Genomic DNA, 27,996 nt, shown 5'->3' on the forward strand with positions numbered 1-27,996 from the left:
GAAGCCTGATTGATGAGGATTGAGGAGATCAAACTGTTCAATGTGTTTAGTCAATTGTAGTTGTGTGCATTTTTCCAGCAGTTTGGCGAGAGTGGGAATATTGGTAATGGGACGGTAATTGTTCAGATCAGAGGGGTCGGCTGTAGGTTTCTTTAGTAAAGGTGTGACTTGTCCAACTTTGAGGGAGTCAGGAATGGTTCCTTGTTGAAGTGAGCTGTTGATAATTTTAGTCCAGAGTGGGAGAAGCAAAGGGGTAAAGTCTTTTACAGCGTTAGCAGGAAGGGGATCCGTGAGGTGATTTGATGGTTTCAAGGTGCTGAGCAGTTTGCCAATTTCTTCTTCAGAGTAGGTGCCAAAGGTTGACCATGTAGCATTGTTTTTTGGATCAGTGGGTGCTATGCCGTGGGGTTTGGAGCAGAGGCTTGCGTCAATGAGGAGATCGCTCTTTATGTTGTCAGTTTTTTGGATAAAGAAAGCGGAGAAGTCTTCACAGGAGGGTGCTTCGCGTACAGTGCTGAGTGGTTGGGGTTGTTCCTTGGATTGTGTTCTGATTAGCTCAAACAGTTTTCTCGGACGGTTTTTTGCTTGGTCGAGCTGTTGGCTGAAGAAATCTGATTTTGAGCGTTTTATTTTCCTGAAATAGGCGTTTCTCTTTTTCTTCAGAGTTTTTAGGTGCAGTGCAGAGGGAGCTGATCTCCAGGTGCGCTCTGCCATTCGCATGTCTCGTCTATCCTCATTGAGACTCCCGTCGTACCATGGATTGGAGATTTTAGTAGAGACTCTTTTTAGCTGCATAGGTGCCGCCTCATTAATTATTGATGTCATAGCGTTGAGATAGTGGTCAGTCAGGGATTGAACGTCCGTAGCGCCGGTCGGTGGAAGTAGGAGATTGCAGCTGTTAAGAGGCAGAGAGCTTGGGTTGAGTTTTTTCAGGTCAACTAATCATGCAACATCAACAAAGGCCCTGTAGCCAACGCCAACGCATAACCGGGCACAACCGGATTACCACCTCGACATCGAAAACCAACAGCCAACAACCGACAGCTGGGGAGGGGGACTCCCAGCCCTAGAGCTAATGAAGATAAGGGTCCTACATGAGCAAGGAGAACAAAACCTCATCCCCTGCCTTGAGACTGACACAACCCTGCGCAAGGACCGACAGACGCCCTGCTACATCAGAACCAGCTACCTCAGGGGGGAGACCTCTGCAATCCCCCACACTTCGGACTCCACACCAGACACTGAAATGCAGCAGGGCAAACGGCACGGTCCGCATACCTAAAGTCCAGGAGCGGAAACCAAGACATTCACCATATCCTTTTTACTATATAGACACAAGGGTGACGAAATTAGCGGGGGCACTAACACAGACTTTACACGCTTAAGAAACCGTAAATGCAGACTATATTGGGGTCATAGAAACACAGAGCTAATAACTAACATCTCCCAGTGAGACAGATCGGCGATCCTGGCGTCGGACGCGCAGCATACAATGTTTCTGTGAAGGGGGAGGAAGGGGGGTATGGGGGGGTCTCTTTACCCGTTGCTTGTTTTTTTCTCTGTCTTCCTTTCTAGTCTCACCTCTTTACTCTCATGTCTCTCAACAAGAAGGCTCGGCCAGACACCCATAAACACTAGTAGAGTGAGTCTTGACCCTGTGGAGCACACTAAGCAGACACTCGCCCTCCAGCACGAGATCGTGGCGCGTTGGGGGGGAGGAGAAACGGCTACAATGGAGAGCTGGGGACGCAGACTAGGCTTACCAGGCACAACACACCCTAGATAATGGCCCCCTCCAATAGTATCACCAATAGGATCAATCTGGCTGCTGACCTAAAGATAGTATCCCTCAATGTCAAAAGGCTCAACCACCCTTGTAAACGCAAGACGATATTTGATTCCCTCGCTAAAACTAAAGGAGACGTGGTCCTGCTACAAGCAAAAAACATATCCCTGGGAGATTTCTGGCTCATGAAAAGTAACGGGATCTCACGGGTAGCGTGCTCAACAGCAGAGGGGAAGAAGCGGGGGGTAATCATACTTGTATCTAAAAGGTCCAACCTAACTCTAGAATCACAGTACCACGACGAAGCAGGGAGACTTTTGATAACACACCTGAGAAGGGGGGAGGAGTTAATACATGTAGCTAACATATACGGCCCAAACACAGATGACCCCACCTTCTGGGAGGGGGTGTCGCACAGGCTCGATAGCCTCCCGAGTGACCTCACGGTGGTGGCAGGCAACTTTAGTATACCTCTAGATCATATATTGGATAGGCAGTCTCTATGCCCATATTACCCCACAAATGCACACACTACACTAAAGACTATATGGGCCAAATTCAACCTTAAGGACCCAATGGCGGCTCCAGCACCCGGACACTAGCGACTTCACATTCTACTCTAACCCACACAACTCGTACAGCAGGATAGACTACATACTAATCACAGGCTCTCACACACACACACACACACACCTAATAGAACACTCTGACATAGCCCCTAGGTTACTGTCAGATCACTCCTGTATAAGCCTAAAGCTGAGTGGATGCCACAACGAAAACATCCCCGGAGGTGGCAGTTTAACACCGATGGCCTAGCCGACCCCGCAAACAAAACAAAAATTGAGGAGGCAATAAGGGAATACCTTAGACACAATGATTCACCGGGGGTTAGCACCACTACACTATGGGACGCACTGAAGGCTACCATCAAGGGCACAATATTCGAAGTTAAAGGCAAGATAAACAAAATCGCAAACTTACAACTAACTCAGCTCGAGCAGGACATCAAAAGCCTAGAAGCAGCACACACCACGACCACTCATGATAACAAACTCCTAACGGACCTAACTAGAAAAAAGTATGAATATAATAAGATCCTGAGTGAGAGCGCTGGACTGTGGTTTAACAAATACAAAGCCATTAACCTCTGTGAAGCAAATAAAGCGGGGAAACTACTAGCCTCCTACCTGAAACATAAGCGTAACCAATTCACCATCTCATCCATTACAGACCCACACAACAAAACCCACACAAGACACAAGGACATCCTCAAGACCTTTCAAGAGTTTTACCAGGAACTCTATAAAAACGACCAGATCTTGGATCTGGAGGCATGCAAAGATTACCTCAACAGACGTGGCCTCCCACAGTTAACTAGGGCAGAAGCACAGATATTAAGGCAAGAAATTAGCATCGCAGAGATTGAAACGGCGGTCAAGTCTATGAAGGATAACAAAGCACCAGGCCCGGATGGTTACACAGCCGCCTTTTACAAGTCCTTCCTAGAGCGACTAAAACCTACCATGAAGAAGGTGTTCAATCACTGTTCAGAGAATGGGTTGGTATCATAGTCTATGTCCGAAGCCAAAATAATAGTAATTCCTAAGGAGTGTAAGGATCACCTGCTACCCAAGAACTATAGGCCCATATCCCTAATTAATGTGGACTGCAAAATATATGCAAAAATCGTAGAAACCAGAAAATCCCGTCCTTCCCAACCTAATAAGCAATTCCCAAGTAGGTTTCCTGGGAACCCGTATGTCCAATGACAATACCAGACTCCTCTGTCACATACTAGAGCACACTGCAAAGAAAACAGGCAGCAGTAGCTATCACTCTAGATGCCGAGAAGGCCTTCAATAGAGTATCATGGTCCTTCCTGGAGCAGTGCATGAAATCCTTCAACTTAGGGGAAGGTTATATACGAATGGTGATGGCGCTGTACAGGGACTCAAGGGCATGCATTGTCGTTAATGGGGCGCTCTCCAAGCCATTTGCGCTACAGTGGGGCACTAGACCGGGCTGCCCACTGTCCCCCTCACTCCTCCTGCTGGCATTAAAACCCCTGATCACCGATCTCAAAGCAAACGCAAAAATAAAAGGGGTCAATATCAAGGACGTTGAAATAAAACTGGCCGCATACGCTGATGACATTCTAATTGTAACAGAGCAACCTAAGGCCTCAATTGAGGCCGTGATAGACACCAAAGAGATATACTCAGTCCACTCAGGATATAAGCTCAATAGGGATAAATCAGAATGTAAACCCCTGAACATCCACTGCACCAGAGACTCCCTAGGGGGCTCAGGCCTGACCTGGCAAACGGGGTTTATTAAATATCTAGATATACACTTTGGCAACGACCTCATGAGCACACTAGGACACAATGAGAAAATCCTGCTAGAAAAAAGAAAAAAACTCTTGGAGGCCTGGTCCCCGTATTTTATAACTTGGTGGGGAAGAGTCGAAACTATCAAAATGATGATCACCCCAATGATCAACTACCTGATCAGTATGCTTTCACTTCTACTCACAGATGTCTTCCACCGCAAAGCAGATAACCTGATTACCAAATTCTTATGGCGGGGGAAGGCACGTATAAGCATCAAAAAACTAAGACAAGCGAAAAAACTGGGAGGGGCAAACCTAGCGTACTTTGGAACCTTTCAGACTGCATTCCTAGCAAAACAAGGGGCCTACTGGATTTTGCATCCCAGAGGCTACACACTGGTATGTTTACAAGTGGAGAGAGCCATACTGAACAATTTAAACCCAATGGCACTGTTAACAGCTAATAAACACCTTCGCTCTTCCAGCCCCATTTTTAAAAACACAAAAATTGCCCTTCTAAAAATAGACAAGAAAATGGAGAACAGCATAAAAGACTCGAATTGGGAATCACTTTGGTCGAATAGCAGGATCAAGTGCAAGGGGAAATCCATATCCCTCGACACATGGATAGAGAAAGGTATCTCCCACCCAGCCCAACTATTGGTAGGGGGATATCCCACCACGTTTGCCGTATTGAAATCTAGACATAACTTAGCAGACATCAAATTCTACAGCTTAGCAGACATCAAATTCTACAGCTTCCTGAAAATCAAAACAGCCCTATCCAAACTTTCACATACCCAACCATCAATCTCACAATACTTGGCAAAGATCAACAGGCCAGGCCATCAGGTATCACACCTCTATAAACTCCTACGTCTAAACTCCACCAAACTTAATGACAAGACAACTAACTATTGGTTAAATAAAGCACGGCAATATCTCACTTATCAAGTGAGAACTCGCGTCCCTATGGTCCTCTCCCTCACACCATAAAATCACCCCGGTTCTAGCACAGACAAAATTCTGGCTACTCCACAAGGCCTTCTGAACCCTGCGCGACTATTTAAACTAGGCCTCAGGGAAGATAAGCTATGCTGGAACTGTAGCAAGGAAAAGGGAGACCTAGCACATCTTATCTGCTATTGCCCATCGCTCAAACAGTTCTGGTACAAAACCTTTGGGTTCATAAATATGGTACTGGGCTGCACCCTAACAGCTGAATTCTCCTCCCTCGCCCCCACATTCATGACAGACTAGGATCAGAACACGACAGAGACCTACTTGACGTGCTTCTCACCGCCGCAGTGCAAATGGTCCTGACTAACTGGAAGGACAAGGACACAGCCAAGACCTCATACAAAGGCTGGCGTAACTGGGTGACGTACCTCAGAGGCGCAGATAATATTGCTCTGCAGAACTCACCCTGGAGGCCAACAACCAGGGGGATGTGGGAATCACTCGACACATATACCTAGACTCTTACGAACCCCCTTGAATACATTCAGGCTCCCTCGTACTCGTGGGGGAGGAGCGAGCGGGCTTGGACTACTCTCACCAAAGGCCGAAGAGAAGCCGGCAGGGGGGAGGGGAGCCAGGATGGTCTGCCATCTCCGCCGCAGGTTAACTAGTGGGATGTCAGATGACTATAACTCCAATTAGACTACACAGCCTTTCTCGTACCCTCCTTTCACCCCTTTCTTTCCTGTCTCTCTCTTTCTATCACCATGTGCCTATTTTCTCTGCAAGCCATGTAAAGGGGTTCAGCTAAACATTTATCTCATGTACCTGTAATCACTGTAATACATACTAAGGCTGGCTTACCCCGCGACAGAAATGCTAATGTATCTGTTAATTAAAAATCAATAAAACACTTTGAAATTAACGAAATGTATCTAGGAAGAAAATTCCACCCTTCTGCTTTAGTTGCTGTAATGTCAAATACTTCCCTTCGGTGTCAAACAACTGTGTCCATGTATTTGGTCGGGCGACTAAAATTCCTATCTGGGACAGTGATTAGAGGTGTATTACACATCATACCTCGCTCCAAAGTATGGGATGGGAGATAAAAAGCAGGATGTATCCGTTGGAAAAAGTACCTTGCTAAAGCCACTACGGGTCTAGCCAGCACTATATAAAACAAACACCAATACAACTAATGTATAAATTACGCTGTCAGTTTCCACGCAAAGCTTTCTATTTTGGCCATTAGAATGAGGCAAATCACGTTTTCGTTTTTCAGAAATGTTTGCAGACGACTTCTACTATGCGGTTTGGTTTCCCTCTAGTGCGCAATTTGCAGTGAGGTAATAGGTAGTCCAACCTCACTGTTCACTTATGTCGCTCTTTTCCCAAAACGTAATGGCTGTATTTTTATGCTCGTAATAGAAAGTATTATACAAATGCTTGCTGAATACATATTTTTTCTATTTTAAATTATAGTTACCTCAACCAAGTAACAATCCCAGTTCCTGCTGCTACCAGCGTGAAAGGTGGTTACACCAACACCATTTAATAGAGCTTTTGACAAAGTAAGAATTAATATTGCAAATATACACACAATTTGAAAAGATAGACCGTGTCAGGTGGGGGATCATTACTATTCAATTTTACTTACATTTTCTAATGATAACGAACATATTGCGTCATCACAGCTCTTTATTTATTGCATTAAATCCATCTTTGGTAGTATTGATATGCTTAAGAAGTTCCCATCGAGTTAAGTGCAACCATTGAACAGTTGCTTCAACCTGAACAAACAGCAGAATGCTCCCAAATAACAGTGGAGTGTCGTTAAACAGACAAACTCTTGGGGAACATCATCCAAGTGCTTGTACCATAATACTCTGTAGTTTTCTCTCTTTGATTATGATGTAGCAAGGTTGTTGGACAGCTCATAATGTGTTTGTGCAAAGCTGACATATTAATTCCAGAAATTACCAAAACAGGAGTGTGCAAGGTCACAATAGAGTAGATTACACCCCAGTTTGGTAGTAACTGGGAATACAGTAGTTCTCCACACTACCAGTAATAGTCCATGAGCGACAGAGATATTGTCAACGTTATCTGTTGTAGTCTCAAACCAATATTTTGGCCTACATTAACAGTGCCATTTGCTCTGAAACAGAAGTTAGACTCATGGTGGTCTGAGGACTTATTGTGCTATCTGTCGAAGTCTAACATGAAATGTTTTCATTCTAGACATGTGCACTCCCTTTTGCAACCTGACTAACATCAGTTTCATTCCATAAAGATATAACCCTACAGAAACATTCAACATCAAAATGCCATTGATCATGGGCAAAGACTGAACCGCTGACTGTAAGTCCTGGCCTACCAACACAAATTGAGGGGGTAAAGGATTTACTAAATAACAGGCGGACTTGATCCTAAATCTAAGATCATTTGTATCTAATCTGCTTTGGTAGGACGACCTGTCTTCTTAAGGCAGGATATCTCATCCTTGATGTCCTGTTTGTCTGTGAGAATGTGTAACACTTCCGCTAAAGAGTCATATTTCCTGGTTTTAAATAAGAAACATACTACTTTAACGTGGCAATTGCATTTGAGCTTTAATACTACCCAAGTAAATATGTAATAAACATTGAGCTGTACTTTGGGGTACTTCTTTCTTTGAATGCAGCCTCTCTGATCTAGTGGCCTGAGGAATTAGGGTACACTCAAAACAAGATTCATTCTTGTTTACTGAACCTATGTCTGACATAAGCTGATACAACATATTATCTGACAGATGAGTATGAGCATTACTGGTCACATGATTATTATTAAAGAGTTTTCTTCGAATATGTAAAATATTAAAACTAAAGGGTTTGTTTCTATAGAGAAGTAGAAAATATAGAATCAAGAGAAAAAAAGAAACACGAAAACAAAAAGACATATCTTTCGTGCTGTCTTTATAAAACAAAATAGTCCAAAGCCAAGTATCGAGGGGTGTATTTTTACGATGACCGTCTTCCCCCTTCGCGCCCCCACTCTTGATCCATTTACATTGTTAATGAGGTGTGGCAGGTTGCTGGGCTTAGACGAACATGGGTACAGTGAAACCAGGGTATCCTGCCATCTTCCTTGAGGACTGTGGGGAAGGTCGACGTGGTTATATACGGCCCGTCGAATTGTCTTTCCCTCCATATTTTTAACAAAATTCTTCACAAAAACCTTGTCTCCTATGTGCATAAATGGGAGGTCGACCTCGGTGGTGGTGCGCATTCTCCTTCTCTTTAGTTACCTGTTTAGAGATGATCTTTGCAGCTTTCATTAGTTCACAAAAATACATATGCATCTCAGAATTTAGGATCTCCGCAGAGCTTTCTTCCTGTACATTGCTTCTAGTGGCAGGGACTTGTGTATTCATAGATCTCCCTGTTACTATCTGATGGGGTGTCAAGTGCTGGTCAGAACTAGGTATATATCTACGGGAAAAGAGTTCTAATAGTAGGCAATACAACCACTTCTTGGGCAATGCAGCTCATAACTTACTGAGTCCATTCAGACGCTTGACAATACCATTCCTTTGAGGATGGTACAGAGCATGATTTGTGTTTTATCCCTAACTATGTAGTGATGTGAGTAAATATTGTGTTGACAAAATGGGTTTCGTTGTCAGATCTTATCCCTTCTGGGATTCCCCATTTTGGAATTACTTCTCGAAGTAGAAATGTGGTGCTAATTGAGCATCACAATGGACGCATGCAACTGCTTCAATCCATCAGGAAAAAGGGCAGACCACAACTATGAGGTACCTGTAGTTACTGCACCTATCAATCATAATCACAAAGTCCATATAAGGGGCTTTAAAAGGACCTTGTGGCTGTGTAATGGTAGAATTGATCACTTTCTGTGTAGGATTAGGAGAAAATTGCTGACAGACAATGCAGTTATGAAGATGCAGTGTACATATGTCGTGCAAATGAAAAACAAACCAGTTTTGTTGTACTTGCATACACAAGTGATCTCTTGAAGTATGAGCTGGTAAATGTAACTGATCAAGAACTCTAATCAGTAAAGCCTGTGGCATCACTGAGTTGCCTGTAGATAGATGTCTATACATTAGGTCATCCCCTGATTGGGTGCATCTTCTGTCCTCCCATAACTGTTTTTCCTGTAGAGGAGCAGCTTCCTGCATTTCTTGCTGATGCTAACGCGCTCTTTCAGTATAATGAGTCATGTTCTTGTCTGTAGTAGGATTGGATTCAGACTTGAGCGGTGAGGCAGTCTGAGCCACCTAAACAGGTACATGTTGTAAACCTAGTGGCACAGGCAGGGATGTGCATCTAGCTGCATCTTTAGCTGCCCAATCTGCTAATGCATTACCCTGAGACACAAAATCCTGTCCATTTGTATGTGCTGCACATTTCACCTCTGCCTGTGGTAACGCCAGTGCCTCTTTTGGAGCCTCTAGGAGGTTCTTTTGCACAGCAGGACTTGCGTCTCACTTAGGGGAAACCCTCTCCTGCTCTCTCTCATAATTCTGGAATGCACCGTTTGTTATATAAATAAAATCGGACTAGATTGTAATGACTTTTCCTTCTCCTTGCTTAAGGTCTGCTATTATTGATATTGCTTCTTGAGCCAAATAATGCACTGGTAATGTCAACTCCTCTCCCATATGGAGTGCATCAGAAGAATCAGGCTGCTGTGCTTGGACTAAAGCTACACTTGTATGTCTAATTCCTGCATCCTGATCAATAGTGGAAGAACAATCAACAAAATAGACAATGTTGTTTGGTATATGATCCTCTGTTGATTGACTAGGTTCATTGAGAATACAGGTTGCACAGTCATGCTCATCATTCTCCATGTCTAATATTGGATGGGCAAAGAATGTCACAGGATTCACTGTATGACACATAAGAACCTTCAAAGATGGCAATGACAGTATCACCTCATCCTGACACACTCTGTGTAGTTAGAGTAGTCTTAGCCTTCTGAATAATAGCAATTACTGAATGCTCTGCATAGAGTGCCAAAGTGGCCCCTATAACGATGGGGGTGCTCTTCTGCACCGTAATGGCTGTAGTGGCGGGAGCCTACTCACAGAGATAATGTCCTTTCATCACTAAATCCACTAGTTCATTAAAAATTGCAGCAAGGTTGTTTCCTAAATAATATTTCTGTGTAAGGACAGTCATCACTCGACCTATGCCATGGCATAATAAATAAAACTCCTTGGTATAGTTGGGAGTTCCCAAAACTGGAGCATTTGTTATTTCAGTCTTCAATTTCTGGAAAGTCTCCATCTCATGTGTCCATGTTATCTTGTCATTTCTGTCTTTTGCTTCTTTGATAGAAGCTAGCAAGGGTGTTGTTAATGTGCTATAAAAAAACTCATTGTCTCACATAATTACAGAGACCAAGAAACTCCTGATTTCCTTTGCCTGTTTCTGTCTCAGTCATTTGGCAGATTGATGCTGCTCTTTCAGGGGTTACTTGTCTACCAGAAGCTGACAACAGTTGTCCTAAATATTGGACTTCCTCCTGACAATACCAAATATTCTCTCTCTCAACTTCTTATCCTCTCTGGGCAAGAGTGACTAGAAGAGGTATACTATCCATAGGGCTACAAATTAGGATGTCATCAACACATTGCAATAGCGTGCTGTCACACTGGAAATTTGACAAGTCCTTCTTTACCATTCTGTTAAAAATGCTAGGGGACTCCTAATACCCTTGGGGCAAACAAGAGTACAGATACGGAGCCCCGCAATAGGAGACCAATGCCAAATAATGGTTGTCTGGATTAGGAGGGATGCTAAAAATTGTATTCTAAAGATCAATAACAGAAAAATAGTTGTCAAAATAATGGAATGGTCAGGGACAATTGGAAATTCTGGTACCACTACATCGTTCAGGGTGCGCCGGTCTTGAACCATGCGCCAAGGGTGACCGTTCGACTCCTTGACTGGGTAAATCAGGGTGTTACAAGGAGTATATTACTCCTTGTTCTGGCAGTGGATGTCTAGTAGGGTCAATGTTCTCATCTGCTTCTTTAGGCAGGGGAAACTGCCTCACTCTGGTAAACATGGCACCTTCCTTTAATGTAATTTGGAATGGTGAGCAGTACGAATAAGGCCTACATCATGGGGACCCTTAGTCCATAACATGTCTGTTACTTAAGACAGATCTGCTTCCCTAACCAAATCAAAAGCTCTACCTGGTGTGGGTGTCCTCACTCCTAATACTGTCCTTATTGGTATGTCAGTTTGAAAAACTACAACTGTTTTCTTGGGATCATCATCAAACACATGGTTATCAGTATCTCCCGTAGAGGACGCGTGAGCTGACCGCTCCTGCCGGACCCTGCGTTGAAAACTCTGGATGGAGTGAAGAGACGCCAATCTTTTCTATTCCTGCATGCTTTTCCCCTTTTAGACGCTGTAAAACGCTTGTGAGAAGTCTTGCCATGTTCTGAGGCCCTGAAGACTTTCCCTGTACCAGTAAAACTACTCGCCCTAATTGTGCCGGCTTGTTCTCTCCTGCTCTCTGCTCTTCTTGCTCGGATGTTGATGCTGGGGTTGCTGCTGTGTTCAGCTGCGGGCCTGTTTTGGTGCCAGCAAGGCTGGTAGGCGTTGCCACTGGGAAGTACTCGGCTCACCTGGGGGCCGCCGTCTAATCTTGCTAGAAAGTCGGAGCTGTTGCCAGAGATGCTGCCAAAGGGTACGCGCGAGAAACCCCGCGGCCAGGAGGAGGAGAATGCGGTGGGCTGTCAAAGTTGACTCCCAGGTGAGGAAGAATCCTCTGAGTGGCAGTCTGGAACTGAGCAAGGCTGCTAAATCTTTGCCCGCGGTTAGCAGAGCCAAAGGGAACCTGTTGAAAAAAAAATACCTGCACTTTTTTCTGCAGCCAAAGACAAACGGAAGGGCAAAAAGGCTGAATTGATAACTGAAGGTGCAGAGTGGGTTGAGTCTAGAGATGGCGGGCCTCCGGGCAAGGCTAATGTGGATGATATGGACAATAGGGGCAATATAGGCAATTTGACTCGAGTACAGAATTGATTTCTCTGGGAGGTGATGAAGGGGGGGGGGGGCGTGCTGAATCCCCGCTAGAGTCGGGTGTAGTCCCGGGTGGGGTCGCTGAAAGTGTCATTTACAGAGGAGACTCTGGTGCCACTGGGGCTACTGGGGGGGGCAATGTCAAGGGGGTGTACAAGGTCCTGAAGCTGACTCAGGGGATTTTTCTCCCTTTCTGAGCAGTCCACGTCATCCTGTGAGGAATTGGCAGTACAATATTCTGCCCAGTTAAGTATGGGGGATGGCAGTGACCACAGTAGTCTGTTTTTGGAAGAATCAGTGGAGCAAGGGGAGGCCTCCTCCCACACTGTGCGGAAACTGGACTTGAATGTTAATAAAGGTGTTTTGTCAAAGTTTTTACCCCAGGGGGACCATATGCAAGCTGAGGGGGAAGAAATCTCCTTGTCACTGATATATAGATTCATTATGTCCTACCTGGACGAGACCCGAGAGGAGAGTCAAATGGTCCCAATCTCTTGTCGCAAATTGCAAAATTCGGTCAGACGGTTCGCTAAATCTCACGCTGACTTTATATCCAGGTTTAATGAAGTAGAATCTCGAATATCTACTTTAGAGGATGAACCTGCGCAACAGAATACTGCCACTGATTTGATTCAGGTGACCAAGGAGGATACTATGTGGAAACGGGCTGACATAGAGAACCGTGTACGTATAAATAATCTAAGGGTCCTTCAGATACCAGAGGGGAAGGAGGGTCAAGACCCACGAGGATTTATTGTAGATTTGTTTAAAAAAGCTTTCCCTGAAGTGACCCGGTGGGATTGGGAAAGAGAAATTGAACGCGCTCATAGGTTCCCATTCAATATTCGTCTGAGACCTGGTAAACAGGATTCAAAACCCAGAGCCTTTTTGGTTTCCTTTAACAGTTTTCTGGCCCGAGAGGAGGTGTTTTTTCTAGCACGACCTGATAAGAATAGAAGCAGGGGTGATGAGTTTTTTGTTCGACCAGATCTGTGTCAACACTCTGTTGAGCTTCGCTGGCAACTCCGGCAATTGATTTCAGAATTCCAGACTAAAGGGGCTCAAGCCTTTTTAATGTTTTCTGCAAAGCTAAAAGTAATTTTCCATGAGCGCACTCACTTCTTTACTAGTATAGGGCCTGCTAAAGAATTTTTAAGATCTATCTAGCTAGGCTGAACTTGCAGCATGATTTTCTCATCATTTCTCACTCCTAATGTTTTGTGAAAATATTTTGGTTGGCTGTTCCGCTACACTTAGGGAGGGGGGAAGTTGCTCTTCTCTCCTTCTCAAGGGGCTGGACCCACAGGTAAAAGCAGGGGGTTCATGGCGAGCTTGCATCCATGCGTCCTAAAGCCTTGTTAATGGTGGAGGGGAGGGGTGAGGGTTGGGGGGTGTAAGGGGTTCAATGGGGGGGGACAACACTGAGGTATGGTAAAAGGGGTAAAATTTCCACAGCAGCAAGTATGCGAGTTAATTTCAGGAAAAATTTAAACATTTTAATTTGGTCACAAAGTGTAGAAATATCTTGTAGGAGTTTTAAGAGTTCTATCTGGTGGCTATCTCTCACATGGTTAGAAGGGGGAGCTTTGAAAGGCTGTCTAAATTATAACAGTGATCTCTAAAGGGATACAAATTTGCTCACTAAATGTCTCTGGTCTTAACAATTGGGCAAAGCGGAAGAGGGTAGCCGCTGAATTACGATTCATTCAGCCAGACCTGGTGTGCATTCAAGAGACACATATACCTTGGCCTAAAACGAAATATTTTAAAGGAGCTGGGGTTTTCGCTGGTATCGGCCTCTCAGCAAACTGGTATGACTCGGGGTGTTGCGAATTTAACCAAATCAAATGTATTCACTATTGGTCGTACCCTAGCTGATAAGCATGGTCGTTGGGCTATAACTGAGTGTGGGTTTGGGGATTGTAAGATTACGGTCTGTACTATTTACGGCTCTAACCTCGATGAGGTGGAAACCCTAGACATGGAGCTGGCCTCTTGGGGGCAACCTTTGTTAATCTGTGGGGATATCAATATCAATTTGTCTAATCAAGCGCTAAAGGATGAGCCCCATAAATATAAAGGGCGGAAACCACAGGTTTTTAAAGTGCTTTATTATCTACTTAGCGATCACGGGCTAGTTGATGTGTGGGGTAAGCTAAAGAGCACGGATCTGGGCTACACATTCTATTCTTTTCCCCACAAAAAGCTAGTTCGATTAGATTATTTTTTTGCGCCCTCTTCCTTTTTATTAGCTGCCTCTGCTCAACTGTATCCGAGGATCTCCTCTGACCACACCCCCATTGTTCTAGAATTAAGTCTACCAAGCTGGAAGGCTCAACCTAATTCTTTTACGTTTGATCGGAAGCACGGTCTAAATGATGAGTTTAAAGAATATATGAGTTGTTGGATGAAGGATTTTTTTATTAACAATAGACAGTCGACCCATAGCACTACCATTTGGGACACATTTAAAACCTGTTTTCGGGGAGAAGTATTTAGCTTCGGATTGTATCAACAAAGAAAAATCAAATTTGAATTATTGTGCCATTTTGACACTTTGAGAAAGGTGGAGGGTGCATTAACTATATGTATTGCATTGCAAGAAAAGAACATCTCATATCTAGAAAATATTGTTGCCAAATCCCGGGGAAAAATTCAGGATTTATGGAATCAGGAGAATGCTAAAAAGTATTTAATATTTAAGAAGCAAAATCATGAATATGGGGAGACTATTGGCAGACTTTTGGCATTACGGCTGCGTATGAAAGAGTCGCCTGATCTATTCTTTCATTAAAGGATCAGAGTGGCAATGTGTGCCAAGATCCACAAATGGTACTCTCCATCTTTCATCGGTTTTATACGGATTTATATACGCAGCAGGGAGGAATAGAGGGTGATGAAATTGTATTTTTGCAGGAGGGAATATCATACTTAGACCCATTGGAAGCGGAACAACTTGATACCCCAATCACTATGGCAGAATTAGAAAGTGCAGTTATCACTCTGGCCCTAGGAAAAGCGGCAGGCCCTGTAAGATTCCCGCAGAGGTCTATAAGCTTTTTTTAATCAAATAAAAGATGAGATGCTGAGTGTTTTCCGGGCAGCACAGGAGGGCCATCCGCCTAAATCTTGGGCAGAATCCACCATTGTGGTTTTTTGCAAAAAGGGTAAATAATCGGATTTGGTGGGTTCATATCGCCCGATTTAGTTATTAAATTGCAATAGCAAGATTTACTCCAAGATTTTAGCAAATCCGTTATCCAAAATTATTAGCACATTAGTCTCCGTAAATCAACATGGTTTTATGTCATCGCAAGGAACCGTGACTCATGTGAATAAAGAGGTGACTTATGACGTTGCCTGTTGAGAGAGAGGGGCTAGCTATACCCGATTTCACTTTGTATTTTTACACATGTTTTTTGTTAAAAATGCGGGTTCTACTAACTGGGAGGGAACCATTAGCACCGCTGAGGCTCCGACGATTTTTGAAATACTATTATGGCCCGGTCGCCAGACAATGCCTGTTTAGAGAAGTTGACGGGAGCTATTTTAAGCGTACAAGGTTTAAAGTTTTGGATAGTGTCTTCAAAGTATGGAAAAGGATAAGAAAATTAGACTCCCTGGAGAACATATCGTATTATACCCCCCAAATTCTGCCAAGATTCTTCCTCCTATTTTTGGGGACAATATAGTGCATGGTTGGAGAAATAAAGGAATTATTAAACTAGGTGATTTTTTTTCTTTCGGGGGGAATGCTTATGTCTTTTGAAGAATTAGTTAAACAATATAATCTGCCCAAATCTCAGTTTTGAAAATTTCTTCAGATTCTGGATTTTTTTATTACAGACAAAGGCTATTTTTGTACCAAACTCATCTATAGAGATAGTTAGACGACAGGTGAAAATTGGAGTGCAGTATCAGTCGTTACTGTCCTATAGATCGGATGGTCTTGACAAACATAACGTCAATGGTCTATAATCCTGGGGGAGAAAAATATATCCATTGAGGAGGCTATAGTTAGATCTAATTATTGTTGGCAAATTTGAAGGTGCAATTTTTTAAAACTATATTTGATTTGTATTACACCCTGCTCGAATGTCCAAATGGGGGGCTGGGTTTGATGGAAAATGCTTTAGCTGTGGGGGAGATAATGCTGACAGTTTATGTTTTTTACAGCTGTAGTAAATTATTCAGATTTATATCAGATATAGAGAAATTCTTGTCTTTAATTATGAAAGGCCCGTTAAAAATTACTCCTGTGATTATGCTATTAGGGATGGGGCCTGACACTAGTCAATCAAATGTACTTAATAAACATCGACACCTGATTTTTCGCTCGTCTCTGTATAGCTTCTGAATTGTTGCAAAGAGAATTTGAGTTATGGCGGGCCAAAATGTATAACTTATATAAATTAGAATGGAGTTTATTCGCGGTTAAGGGGGTAAAAAAACATCAGATTAGTTTAAGTATTTGGGGGGCTTTTTGTGACTACTTTGAATCTTGAAAATGCTATGTCCAGAACTTGTATTATTTTTGTATGCATTACTTTGCTACTGTGGAGTCATAAAATAAAAAAACCAAACAAAAAAAACCACATGATTATGGTCACTGACTATCAGAGCGACATAGGTTGGTGTAGACTCTAAAGCCTCTGTTTGCAATATTAGTTCAGTATTTAGGCATCGAAGAGTCTTGTCCTTGTTGTGGAAAAATAGTTCTTTAGGTAACTGAACCTCAATTCCCAGTAACTCTATTGCCTCTGGTAGAGGATTCTACTGCTAGTGTCATGACCATGGAAGAATACCAGATGGAATAAATTGGCCGGGGAAATGTCAGATGAAATAAGCAGGCAGTCCAGCCCTGGCCATTTCTCCTTCATGGTGCACCAACAGTGTTCAGAGTGGCCGAGGGATAGAAAACCTGGACGCTGGGGAGGAGGTGCTGGGCATGAGATATCTCAGCGGAGTTGAAGGAGCATGGGTTGGAGTCTATTGACAGACCTGTCAAGGTCCTTTGAGTTACTGATCCGCTCACTCAAGCTGCCAGCACTCTGTCCAAATGTTCTATGACTTCGACCACAGCTCTTACAATCCTAAACTATATTAAATAACCCTCAAACAACATGCATTATAAAATGAAGAAAGGATCACTTGGATGGAAACTCCAGGGGCGGAACAAATCATGGTGTCATCAGATTCAAAATTGATAGTCCAATTTAATTTGGCCATCAGATCTCTTCCTAATAAATTAGCTGGGGAAGCTGGAAAAAATCGTAAACATTCATTAATGTACTTTCCTCCTACTTCCATCTCCACTGGTTTAGTAAAAGGAACTCTTTTCACGTCTCCAGAGAATCCTTGTGTGTTCATTGATGTTAGAAATCGGAAGGTCTGCCTCTCTAATACAGGATCTGGTTTCTCCAGTATCTGAGGAATGCATACCTTTTGTCACTGATAGCTACTGTCACAGTGGGTTCCACATCTGGCATGTGCGTCACGGACAATACTGGACACACAGAAGTACTCCGTGGGCACCTTCATCGTGTATATCCTTCCACAGAATTCATCTGGAAAGGATCCTCTCCTCTCACAACTATACCTCCTTGTCCACTTTGTGGAGTCACCATTGGGGGTGTTTGGTAGTTTTGCTGAGGTGGCACCTGTTGCCCTTCAGACACTACTGGTAGCAGCATATTTTGTGATGGCACCTGAGGCACATATGATTTGCGGGTTTGGTTGCGTCTGTGCTGCTGTGTTTCCTGGCTGACTATAAACTCCTACCCTTCCATTTTACTCTTCCCATCTTTTAGTTCTGCAGTTTCTAATAAAATGTCTTTACCTTTGACAATGACATACCTGATCCAACTTTAGAGGACCTATCCTATCCTACCTCTTCCTATTACTCCTCTATTACGTCCCTGCACCCTTACATTATCCTGCTGTTATGGGTACTGTTGTTGGGTGAACCCTCTGACCAATTCCACAGACAATGCATTCATCTGAGTAGTGGATGCCACTACATCTCTTTCCACTGCTCCTTTATTTGCCAAATTCTGCTGCACTAACTTGGCTTCTGCTTTCTGTCAGCTCCTGTTTGTTCCTTTCTTTCTCCTGCTTTTACTTGCAAACATGGATTATGTGCACTAGTATTTCTGTCCACGGCTTGGCTTCTAATGCCACTATATATCCAAGCTATCCTGTACATCAGAGGGTAACCCTTTTTTCATTACGTTATAAAGCAATATGACATTTCCTCCCCTGATCTACTTCCTTGGTCCATTATTCTTTGATTCTATTAAGGAACTGAGCCGGATCCTCATTTGGCTGCATTGACTGAGCCTTGAGCGATCCAATGTCTGGCTTATCAGGATACATTTTTCTCAGCTGATTACAAACTATTGTTTTACCCAAATTAAATGCAGTCCTATCGTATCTACTAGTCTCAGTGAGAGTAACATTTCTCATTCCAGCTTTTTGAAAAACTGTCTGTTTCATCTCTTATAAGCGACCTAAGCATACTCCGTATGTCCCCTACTGCTCAGGTGATGCCTGCAGTTTGTTTTTCAAAAGCTCTGATACATTTCCCTGCTCCCTCTGTAACAGCAGCAACAATGTTCTTCATGGCCAAGGTACATAATGAGGTGCCCATGGTCCACTTGCATAACAAGGGCATCTGATGGAAAAGAGTGATAGAACGCTGGGGATTGTGCGCTCTAGCATATTTCTGCCTTATACGCAAACATTTCTGCATGCAGGCATAATCCCTGTCTAGAGCTCCCTCACCATAAAGAATGCAGTCCTCCACATTTGCCATATTGCGTGGACCAAGGACCCTTCTTGTGGCCATGGACTAATTAGTGAAGCTAACTGCTCAGTCCAATCTACTAAATTATCTACATATGGAAAAATATTGTACCAGCTATTCTCTCCTACAGCAACTATTTCACTAGGAGAGGGAATGTGTTGTGAAAAATTGATTGTACACTCATTTGTTGCACTGATCTATCACGTAGTGTCAATCCTCACATGATGAAGCATGTCACCACTAGGCTGGTGAGTGAGGGGTTTTAAACAAAAGGTTGAATTTTTCCTTTTTTGCCAGACAGTTCACCCTCCAGAGAATTTTTTCAAACTCTCCGTTGGGGATACTCCTCCTTTTGTTTTATTGAATCCTCACATAGACTCACAAGATCCCATCCTAGGGTCTGGCTGCCCATGGGTTCCCTGAAACTGCAACCGCTTAAGTTCTGTTGCTCTAGTTTTCCTAACTCTAGAAAGCATATCCTGCCTTTCTTTACTAATATCAATACGATTAGGTAACCCCCTTGCACTTTTTATGTGATCCAAATTGATAAGGGGTCTATATTGAATATTAACATTCTAAGTAGGATGCCAACCCTTTGGCGATGAAAACATTTCACCCATACTATCCACACTCTTGTGTATAGATTCTATCCTATTTGTTGTTCTCCCAAAATCTCCCTGAATTTGTCTTGAAAAGTCATTGTGTTAACCCTCTCTCCTCACTCCACTTGCATCTCTCCACCTACATATCCACATTGGAGAGACAGATAAAGAGAATATTTAACAAATGACTGTGGTTAGAGAATAGTCCCAGACTGTGTATAGTCTGTCATGAGTGAGTCCATTGCGTTCTGGAATATAAGGGAGGATCGCCACAAGGCCACTACGAAGATGATGAGAACAAGAATATGAGCCATTACGATGGCTCTGGTAGTAAGAATCAAAGTCTTTGTAATGCCGAGAGAGCAAGAGAGATTGGCCTGGAGCATGACAGATGGCACAGATTTCTACAGATTTCCTATAGGAACTCAAGGAAAGATGAAGAAGCTTGTTCGAAACTGGCCAACCCAGCTCTGCTTCAGTAGCGGCTTTGGCCACTGGGCATTTAGTGCCTTACTGCCTCAACAACAGCCTTCGTCTCCTCCACTTCCTGTACAATATCCTCCACTACCTCAATAATTCCTGCTAATATGAGAATCAGTCACACCAGACAGTGGGAAAGAGGTGTCCTCTCAGACTGAATCCACAACGTATACTGTTTCCAAGTTTCAGGGAGAAATAGCAGCGAAGACGTTTGCCTTCCAATTACATTAATTTGGCTGAGTTACTAGTAACAAACTCTTAAGGCCAAGCCAACAGTGCCAAATGGATAATGTCATCCAACACCCATTGTTGCACTTTGCGTGGTGCCCAATCTTGAGCTAGTGTCATGATACACTCCACTAAGACAAGGATGGCATCAGTGACATTCGATACCAGGCTCTTCCTGGGTTACCCTACAGGCATTCTGCTGACATTATACTCCTGTGTCCAGGACGTTCAACGAATCCTCTGTGCAAAGGTCTGAGCAGATAGGTGTCAATCAGTTCTCCTGTGTTCCTGATTCTCCCAACTGGTTAAGAATGGTAAAGAGCCTGAGTGTCATATGAAGGAGAAGGGGGTGTTTATTGTGATTCCTATTGTTTTAGTCTGTTAACTCTTCCTATGTATGATTTGATTTTTAATTTTATATAGCCTTTGATTGGCCTGAGGCATCTTGGTACAGCTTCTCACAGTGAGCGGAAAGATGCTAGCACAAGTTGTTAAAGAGCCAGGTTTTTAAAGATTTTCTGAAAGACCAAAGATTGGGGCTGTCCTTCAGTGTCAATGGAAGCGAGTGCCGCAGTTTGGCCGTTCTAACAATAAAGCTTCTCCCTCCCAATGATGCCATTTTCATTTTGGGGATCACCAAAAATTTGGCAGCAGATGATGTTCGGTTTCTTGATGGAGTATCCCAGGTGAAACGATCTCCAAAAATCTGGGCCAACATTATGTGATGCCTTGAAGGCTATACACAATGATTTGAACTTGATTCTTTTTGCAATTGGAAGCCAGTGCAGTTTGAACTCTCCTTGGGTCATTGATTGATATTTGGGTATGCCTAGAAGTCGTCGTGTAGGCACGTTTTGCAGCATCAGTAATTTCTGGAGAAATCTTTTTTGTTTGTTTAGGAATAAAGCTTTCCCATAATCCAGTCTGAATAGAGCTAATGCACTTACGACTGTCTTGTTCTTGAAGGTCGGATGGAATAAATGGACAGAACGTTCTGATCATTTTTAAGATTTAAAAAAATGTATGACACCAGGGTGTAAACCTGGTTTCAAAAATCAGTTTATCTTCTAAGACAATGCCGAGATTCCTCCCTTTTTGGATGGGCAAAGGTAATGGTCCCATTTCCTTAGGCCACCAGCTGGGTGACCAGAAAGAGGTGTCTCTGCCCAGGAAAAGAACCTCAATTTTTCCATATTTAAGTTTTATGCAGTGTACCTTCATCCAGCTGTCGATCTGATCCATGCAAGTTTTGAAATGCCCAGCTGTTTCTTCAGAGTTCCTGGATATCAACACCCTTCCGTTTACCACGCAGCCAATTGTCCGGAAACTCCATCTGAGTCACTTGAGTTTTACATTGAAGTTAACTGAGAAGGGGATGCATACGCTTGGGAGTGTGTTGTAATGGGTAGCAAAGTTCTGTTTTAAAACAACTATTGAAGCAGTTTGCAGTCCCTTCACTTGGTGGCAGGTATACCACCTGGATGATATTTACAAAGAGCGCAAGGATTAAGAGTGGAAAATTCATCATAAAGATAACTTTATCCCTTTCTCAAGAAAAGCATATCCTATAAACTGAGGAGTCCGCTATCTGCAGTAAACTGATTGAGGCTTCATTTCTTCATGTAGGCTATTCTTTTAAAGCAGTGACTGATATGGAAAGTTACCATTTTAAACAAATAATCAAGTAACTTTGTGATTGAAAAGATTGTGCACTAATATCGCAGACATCCTTGCCTAAGAAGTTGAATGAAATTAACATATTTTGGTTTTGACCTGAGTTTTGTATCTTTTTTTAAATCTAATTTATGCAAATTGTACCTGAAAATGCGGTATTTAGGAAAAAAAGTGTTAATTGTATAGTTGATTCTGATTTTAAGGTTTGCTGCTTCAAGTGAACAATACATCTTACAATGAACTTGCAATTACTTTGGGTTGATTGCAGGTGGTAGCATTATCAACATTCCTTGTATGAAAGTACACTTTTTTTTTAGCTGTCATTTTTCAGAATATGGATTAACATTTAGGATGTTGTGACACGACAAGAGATGTAGAATTTAGAACGTTTGATGATATCTTCTTGCCTGTGATATCTCCCTGTGCAACATGGTTCCATTGAGTGAATTCGTTTCTCAAGGAGGAGGATTTGGAGCTCCCCCAAATAAGCACAACATTACACATTTTCACCCCTTTTCTTTTACCTAATGCATTTTCCCTGTGCATTCCCCTTACAGGCAACACTTGCCACTTCCATAATCTACTCCGGCTTTCGTGTTGGTTACTGTAATCAGAAAAATCACTCCACCTTCCCCAAAATGGAACCTGCTGTGTCTCAGGTGCTAGCACTTTTATTCAGATGCAACATGCTCGATAAAATACATGGTATCTGACAGGTTAATTTATAAACATGTGATTGTTTGTTTTCTATTTTCTTTTCGTCTACAAAGTAGTAACTGAGATTACATTTAAATGTAAAAAAAATGATTTTGTTCTCCCTTCAACATTAACAGTCTTTTAGTGTAAACAATGTGAATCATAAACAGCAGAGATGTCTTGAGACACACACACACACACACACATATATAATATATATAATATATAAGATATATCTCCAACAATGTGGAGCACTCTACAGCACTCTGCCATCCGGCCTCATATTTCAGCCTGTCCTCCTGCGCCCCCTTGCATGTCACTTTGCGGACGCTTTTCAAGTTCACAGACCTCTTCTTCATGGGCTCAAACAACATCTGATGACTCACTTGCTTGATTTCCGGCGCATTATATTCACAATTCTGCCTTAAGTGGACTGAAATATGAGGCCGGATGGCAGAGTGCTGTAGAGTGCTCTCCCAATTGCTCCAGGGCACATTGTTGGAATATATATTTACATGTATACAACCAATTTTATTTCCTACAAGCAAAGCAGCAAATCATCCAAACGACCTATTTCCCGAGTCCTGTAAAGATAATTGTGACATTTCTTTTTATGTTACGGTTGGCCAATCAGAGTCCTCGCTCTGAAAACCACCCTCAGGCAATCAGAAGTCTTGAATTGTTTCATTTTAGACTAGCGATCCAGGTATCTGTTCATTTTGAAACTTTAATTTCCAAAAACTACTGAACGGAATTTCATCAAACTTTTAAAAAGGCAGTTTTACGGTTGAAGATCTAGATTTCTGACAAATTTGGTGTATTTCTGTTTAGCAGTTGTGCCTGTGGTGCTATTCAAACATTCCTGTTGAAATTGCACAGGAAATTGCTTTTTGGGAACCTCCTTTTTAAACCACGCTTGACTGGTTACCCTGAAACTTTCAGGAAATAAGGACATCCTTTATTGGTGATGTTCTGATCTTGGTGAATGTAGTGAATGTTGAAATTATCTAACTTTGTGAGAAATTCCCTTCCCACCACACCCATTACAGTTAATGTGAGTAAACATTTTCTCCTCATGATTTATTAATGGGAATGGCTGTGTGTTATCCAGAAAATTGAAATGAGGACAAAATTAGGATTACTTTTCTGTAAATTCTCAAATAGCCAGTTCACAGACAAGTCTTGAGTCGCAGAGTGAAATATATACCTCCAACAGCAGCAATGTGACTATGTTCTATGTTAGTCTAACTAACTATGTTAGTCAACTATGTTCTTCTGTAGCTTTACCTCAGATTTCAAATAAAGATGTAAGGCACAACTGAGCACCATGTTACTCTAAGTTGGGTTTAGAGCCTATCCTAAGGAGAAAGTGGAAAGAGATGAGCATTGATAATGCAAATGTGAAACTGGAGTTTTAAAAACCAATGTGAGCATATCTACAAGGTGTAGTATTTTATGACACAGTAATATTTAATTGGCTAGATATAGCTAATGCAAGACTTTCACACCTGTTTAGCGTTCCCTTTCCATATCTGTTTCCTCAGACTACCCTTTCTTTTGCTTATTGCTAATAAAACCTGAGTTTTCAATTGTAATACATACTAGATTTTTTTAAAGGCAGTAAGTCATTTGAAGGCATGTCTATTGTTTATTTTAAAGTGAATAGTGTGCCAACCCTCCAAAAGAATTGTGGTTTGGACATTTCATTTAATGTGTTGCATCTTCACTTTTTCTCTTTAAATCCCCTTTGTTTTGCTTCTGGTTGCATAACGTTGCAGCGGCTTCAAAATAATGGTTATTGTGAGTCAAATGTAAGTAATGGGAAAAGTATTGTAATTTGTTAAGCTTAATTAATTATTAAGCTATAGAGTTTTTCTGCATGGTCCTCTTTGTGAAAGAAGAGAACACCACGATCTTAGACAGACCATTTTCTGATCCTTTTTTTATATCACAGTAGGTATTTGCATTGGACCGAATGGTGCAGGGAAATAACCTGGCACTATGAAGACCCCATGGAGAAGGATGGATATTAAGGAGATTGTTATCCAGCTATAACAATCTTTTACCCAGTTAACAATGAACATGAGTTGACATGATATTGGAATCTTGCAATGGTTGGACTCCACCTAGGTATAGTGAGCAACTAAGAATACTCAAGAGAGAGTGTAAGAAAACTGAGAAATGCTGGAGATCGGACTATGCATCACAGGCTAAGACTGAACTTAACAGAGCTAAAAGAGTATATAGCAGAAACATTATGGTGGCAAAAGTCAGCTATTTCTCAGATGAGATGCCCACTGCTACTAATACATCGAAGAGAGTTTTTGACATGACACACTCTAATAAAACCTGCCTAGTGTGAACCCCTCTATAACTCATAGGCAAAAACTTTGTGATGACCTAGCAGTATTCTTGAGAGCATAATTGCAGACATAATGCAAAGCCTATTAATGCCAGAATAGTTGGTAGAAGAATAGCCCTCCCTTAATAGGGATCAGCAGGGTTATATTCCCAAGTTAGGCCTATGTAGCGAAGCAGCTTATTTCTTACATTGTACTCACAAATAACAACATTTTCAGATTTGCTCATATTTGCGTGCACGACAATTTTGGATTTGTTTCCCTGAAGCTAAACTTGTTCATACATCTAGTTTCACGCAACATTTTCACAATGCCCTGAACATCATGTACAAAATCTCCTTTCGCACTATGTACAAAGGTCATCACTATCTTCATCCACGGAGCGACAGGGCTACCTACTTATCCATAACATCACTAATCTATACACACATCAAAGGATGCTTTCTAATATAAAAGATGAGCATCCTGATAGATTAGTAGAGGAGGCACTTTCACTGACGCCGAGGTTCTTGCATGCTGAGAAATCACCATGCAGCGGTCTGACATCTTGAGGGGTGTCCTGTTTGTGACCAAGATGGGGCCCTTCACTCTATACCTTCAGGCAATGGAGTTGGATCGTCCCTTGAAGGGGATTCTTGGCTTTACACCTACACACACTCTAGGTACACTTAGAGTAGGGTTTGCATAGTAGGAGTACGCTCAATTATTGCCTTGTTTCATATGATTTCATACATATAAATTTTTAGCACTATGGTAGAACTATATCTACTATTTACGCTTTTGGTGCTTGTAATCACGTTTATCTGCTTCGGTCTACTAATCATTGCAGCACACGTATTTTATGCAGGAATAACGTTGGTTCAATAAATATAACTGAAAATTCCCACTGTGTATTCTATTTATAGTTAAGTTCCCACAGAAATCTTGTGCACGGTGCTTTGAAAAAACCTGTTGAATCCCAACATTAGGTACTCGGTTGTACTGCACAGGGCTGCAAATCTTTTTTGAAAATTATGCTTGTTGGCTTTCCGCTAATTCCCCCTGAGGTCGGTTCACCTGGGCCTTTCTCCGGGTTTAGCTACAAATATACTTTGTAGTTTGCACAGTCTGCACAAGTCTTGGACAGTCTTCGTTAAAGAGTAGAAAAAAGTTTGTGGAGCAGTCTATACAATCGGTTGTACAGTGTATTAAAACATTTTCAAAAACATTTTCTAGAGTATATATATTAGTTCTACATTGTCATTTTTTTTATTGTGTAGCAAATTTGGATTTATACATAAGGAACGGTTAAATGTTTATCTTAGAAAAAATTATGCTAAGATTTGATTGTATAAAAATAGAATTGATGGACTGACATGCAATATGCTTTTAAAATATACATTTTTACGGAGTTCCATTTGTGCACTGAATTTGATTGTTGAGAATTCTCTTTTTCGAATTATTACACATCTTTCTGGCGCTGAGAGTGCAACAGCGTTAGAGCACATACGCACTAGAATTTTGCTGTTGTAACTTATTTGTTTAGTGAGTAGAAATTGGCTGGCTAGAAAACAATTAGCCTGCAGCATTTTGACATCTTACAGCTCTGATTTACTGAAGGGTAGAACTGGCTATTCTGGAGTGACCATAGAGTTTGTTACCTTTGTTGTGGTGAGTACTGTTTTTTTAAATCTCATTCTATAAGAGATTGTAGCTCAATCCGTTACTGTATTTTCAGGTTTGGGTTCAAAGGATGGATGTTCTAGCAGACTTGTTTTGTAATTTGCTATACATCATGTTCTATGGTTGCCTTTCTCCCTATGGTGTATGCCTTCTTCAACAAAGCTGGAACTCATGTAATATGCTTTTGTTCTTTTTAACAGGGTTGCTGGTCACCCATTGGCACAAAATGAAAGATGCCTTCATATGTTTTTACAAGATGAAGTAATAGATAAAAACTACACACCGTCCAAAATAAGACACGCCTGAGCGCTACAAGAACACAATGAAATAACTTTAATTGTCAGTTATTGAAAAGCTCTCTTTAAAAGAAGGTGATCTCATTTTTGCATGTTGCAGAAAAGATGGTAAAGTAAGCATCTAGGATACTAACAGTAAATATATTTCTGAGACTCTGCTTTTATTTTCTGACATTCACAAAAATGTTCATTTGGTTTCCTTTGCCAATTATGTATCGGAAATCCTTTTTATTGTAATTGTTATTAAAATGGCATCAGCTCAGTTCTGCACTTATACTGCTATGTAACCACAATCATGTTTTCTTTCACTATGTAATGGTGTAATACACTAATGTTACTGACATGGCCTTATGTGAATCTGCACAGTTCTATTGTAATGGATGTGCTTCTTGTATCCAATCATTAGCTAACCAGTATATCTACCACCCCAAAATAATGTTTTGATATACAACGGCCTAAGTTCTGATTTGTGTTATCGCATTTTGTTTTAATTACACCCCATGTGCAGGATAAACACGCTTACAGTTGTTTTTTGGCTGTAAGACACTTTATATTGGAAGGTGATGGGGGTAATGTCTTTTTATTATGTACAAAAATATGGAATTTATATACTAAAACATTTGTCCAAAATATACCGCTGTTTTCAAATAAAAATGAAAAACACAAGACGTTGATGTTTGAGTAGTATATTGTTTGTTTTTCATATATAGTATAAGAACCTGCAGTGCCTGTTAACGCACCAGACAAGTGTTTAATTTATTTGTAATTTCCCTTTGGGGAGTTATAAGGAACCCAAATACGGGGACCGCCATTATGATTTCCGTTATTGTTTTTTGGTAACTACCTCTCTGGTGCTCACCTCACAGTATGTAATCCTCCATCCCTCATGCTGCATTGTTGTCAGATTAAAGTATGTGGACGCATGACTAAATGCACCTTCTGAATAGACCAAAGCTATCCATTTTGTTTTTCCTGAACTCATACTGTGTGAGTAGCCTGTGTTGCAATCAACTGCATGAGAAAAATGTACTCTTATATTATGGTGCACAGTATTTCTCTAGTGCAG

The 27,996-nt window shown here is 41.8% G+C and overlaps 1 protein-coding gene across 1 annotated transcript in view; it reads left to right on the plus strand.

The window, feature by feature from the left end:
- SNX3 (sorting nexin 3) overlaps window positions 1–27,598 on the plus strand; it is a 266,520-nt gene extending 238,922 nt beyond the window's left edge. The window contains exon 4 of the mRNA XM_078648411.1: window positions 26,835–27,598. Coding sequence (XP_078504537.1) covers window positions 26,835–26,940 — 106 coding nt within the window. The 3' untranslated portion in view covers window positions 26,941–27,598. The remainder of the gene's footprint in view (window positions 1–26,834) is intronic.
- Window positions 27,599–27,996: the final 398 nt, after the last annotated feature.

The sequence above is a fragment of the Lissotriton helveticus genome, chromosome 6 (genome assembly GCF_964261635.1).
Source record: "Lissotriton helveticus chromosome 6, aLisHel1.1, whole genome shotgun sequence".
NCBI classification, from domain to species: domain Eukaryota; kingdom Metazoa; phylum Chordata; class Amphibia; order Caudata; family Salamandridae; genus Lissotriton; species Lissotriton helveticus.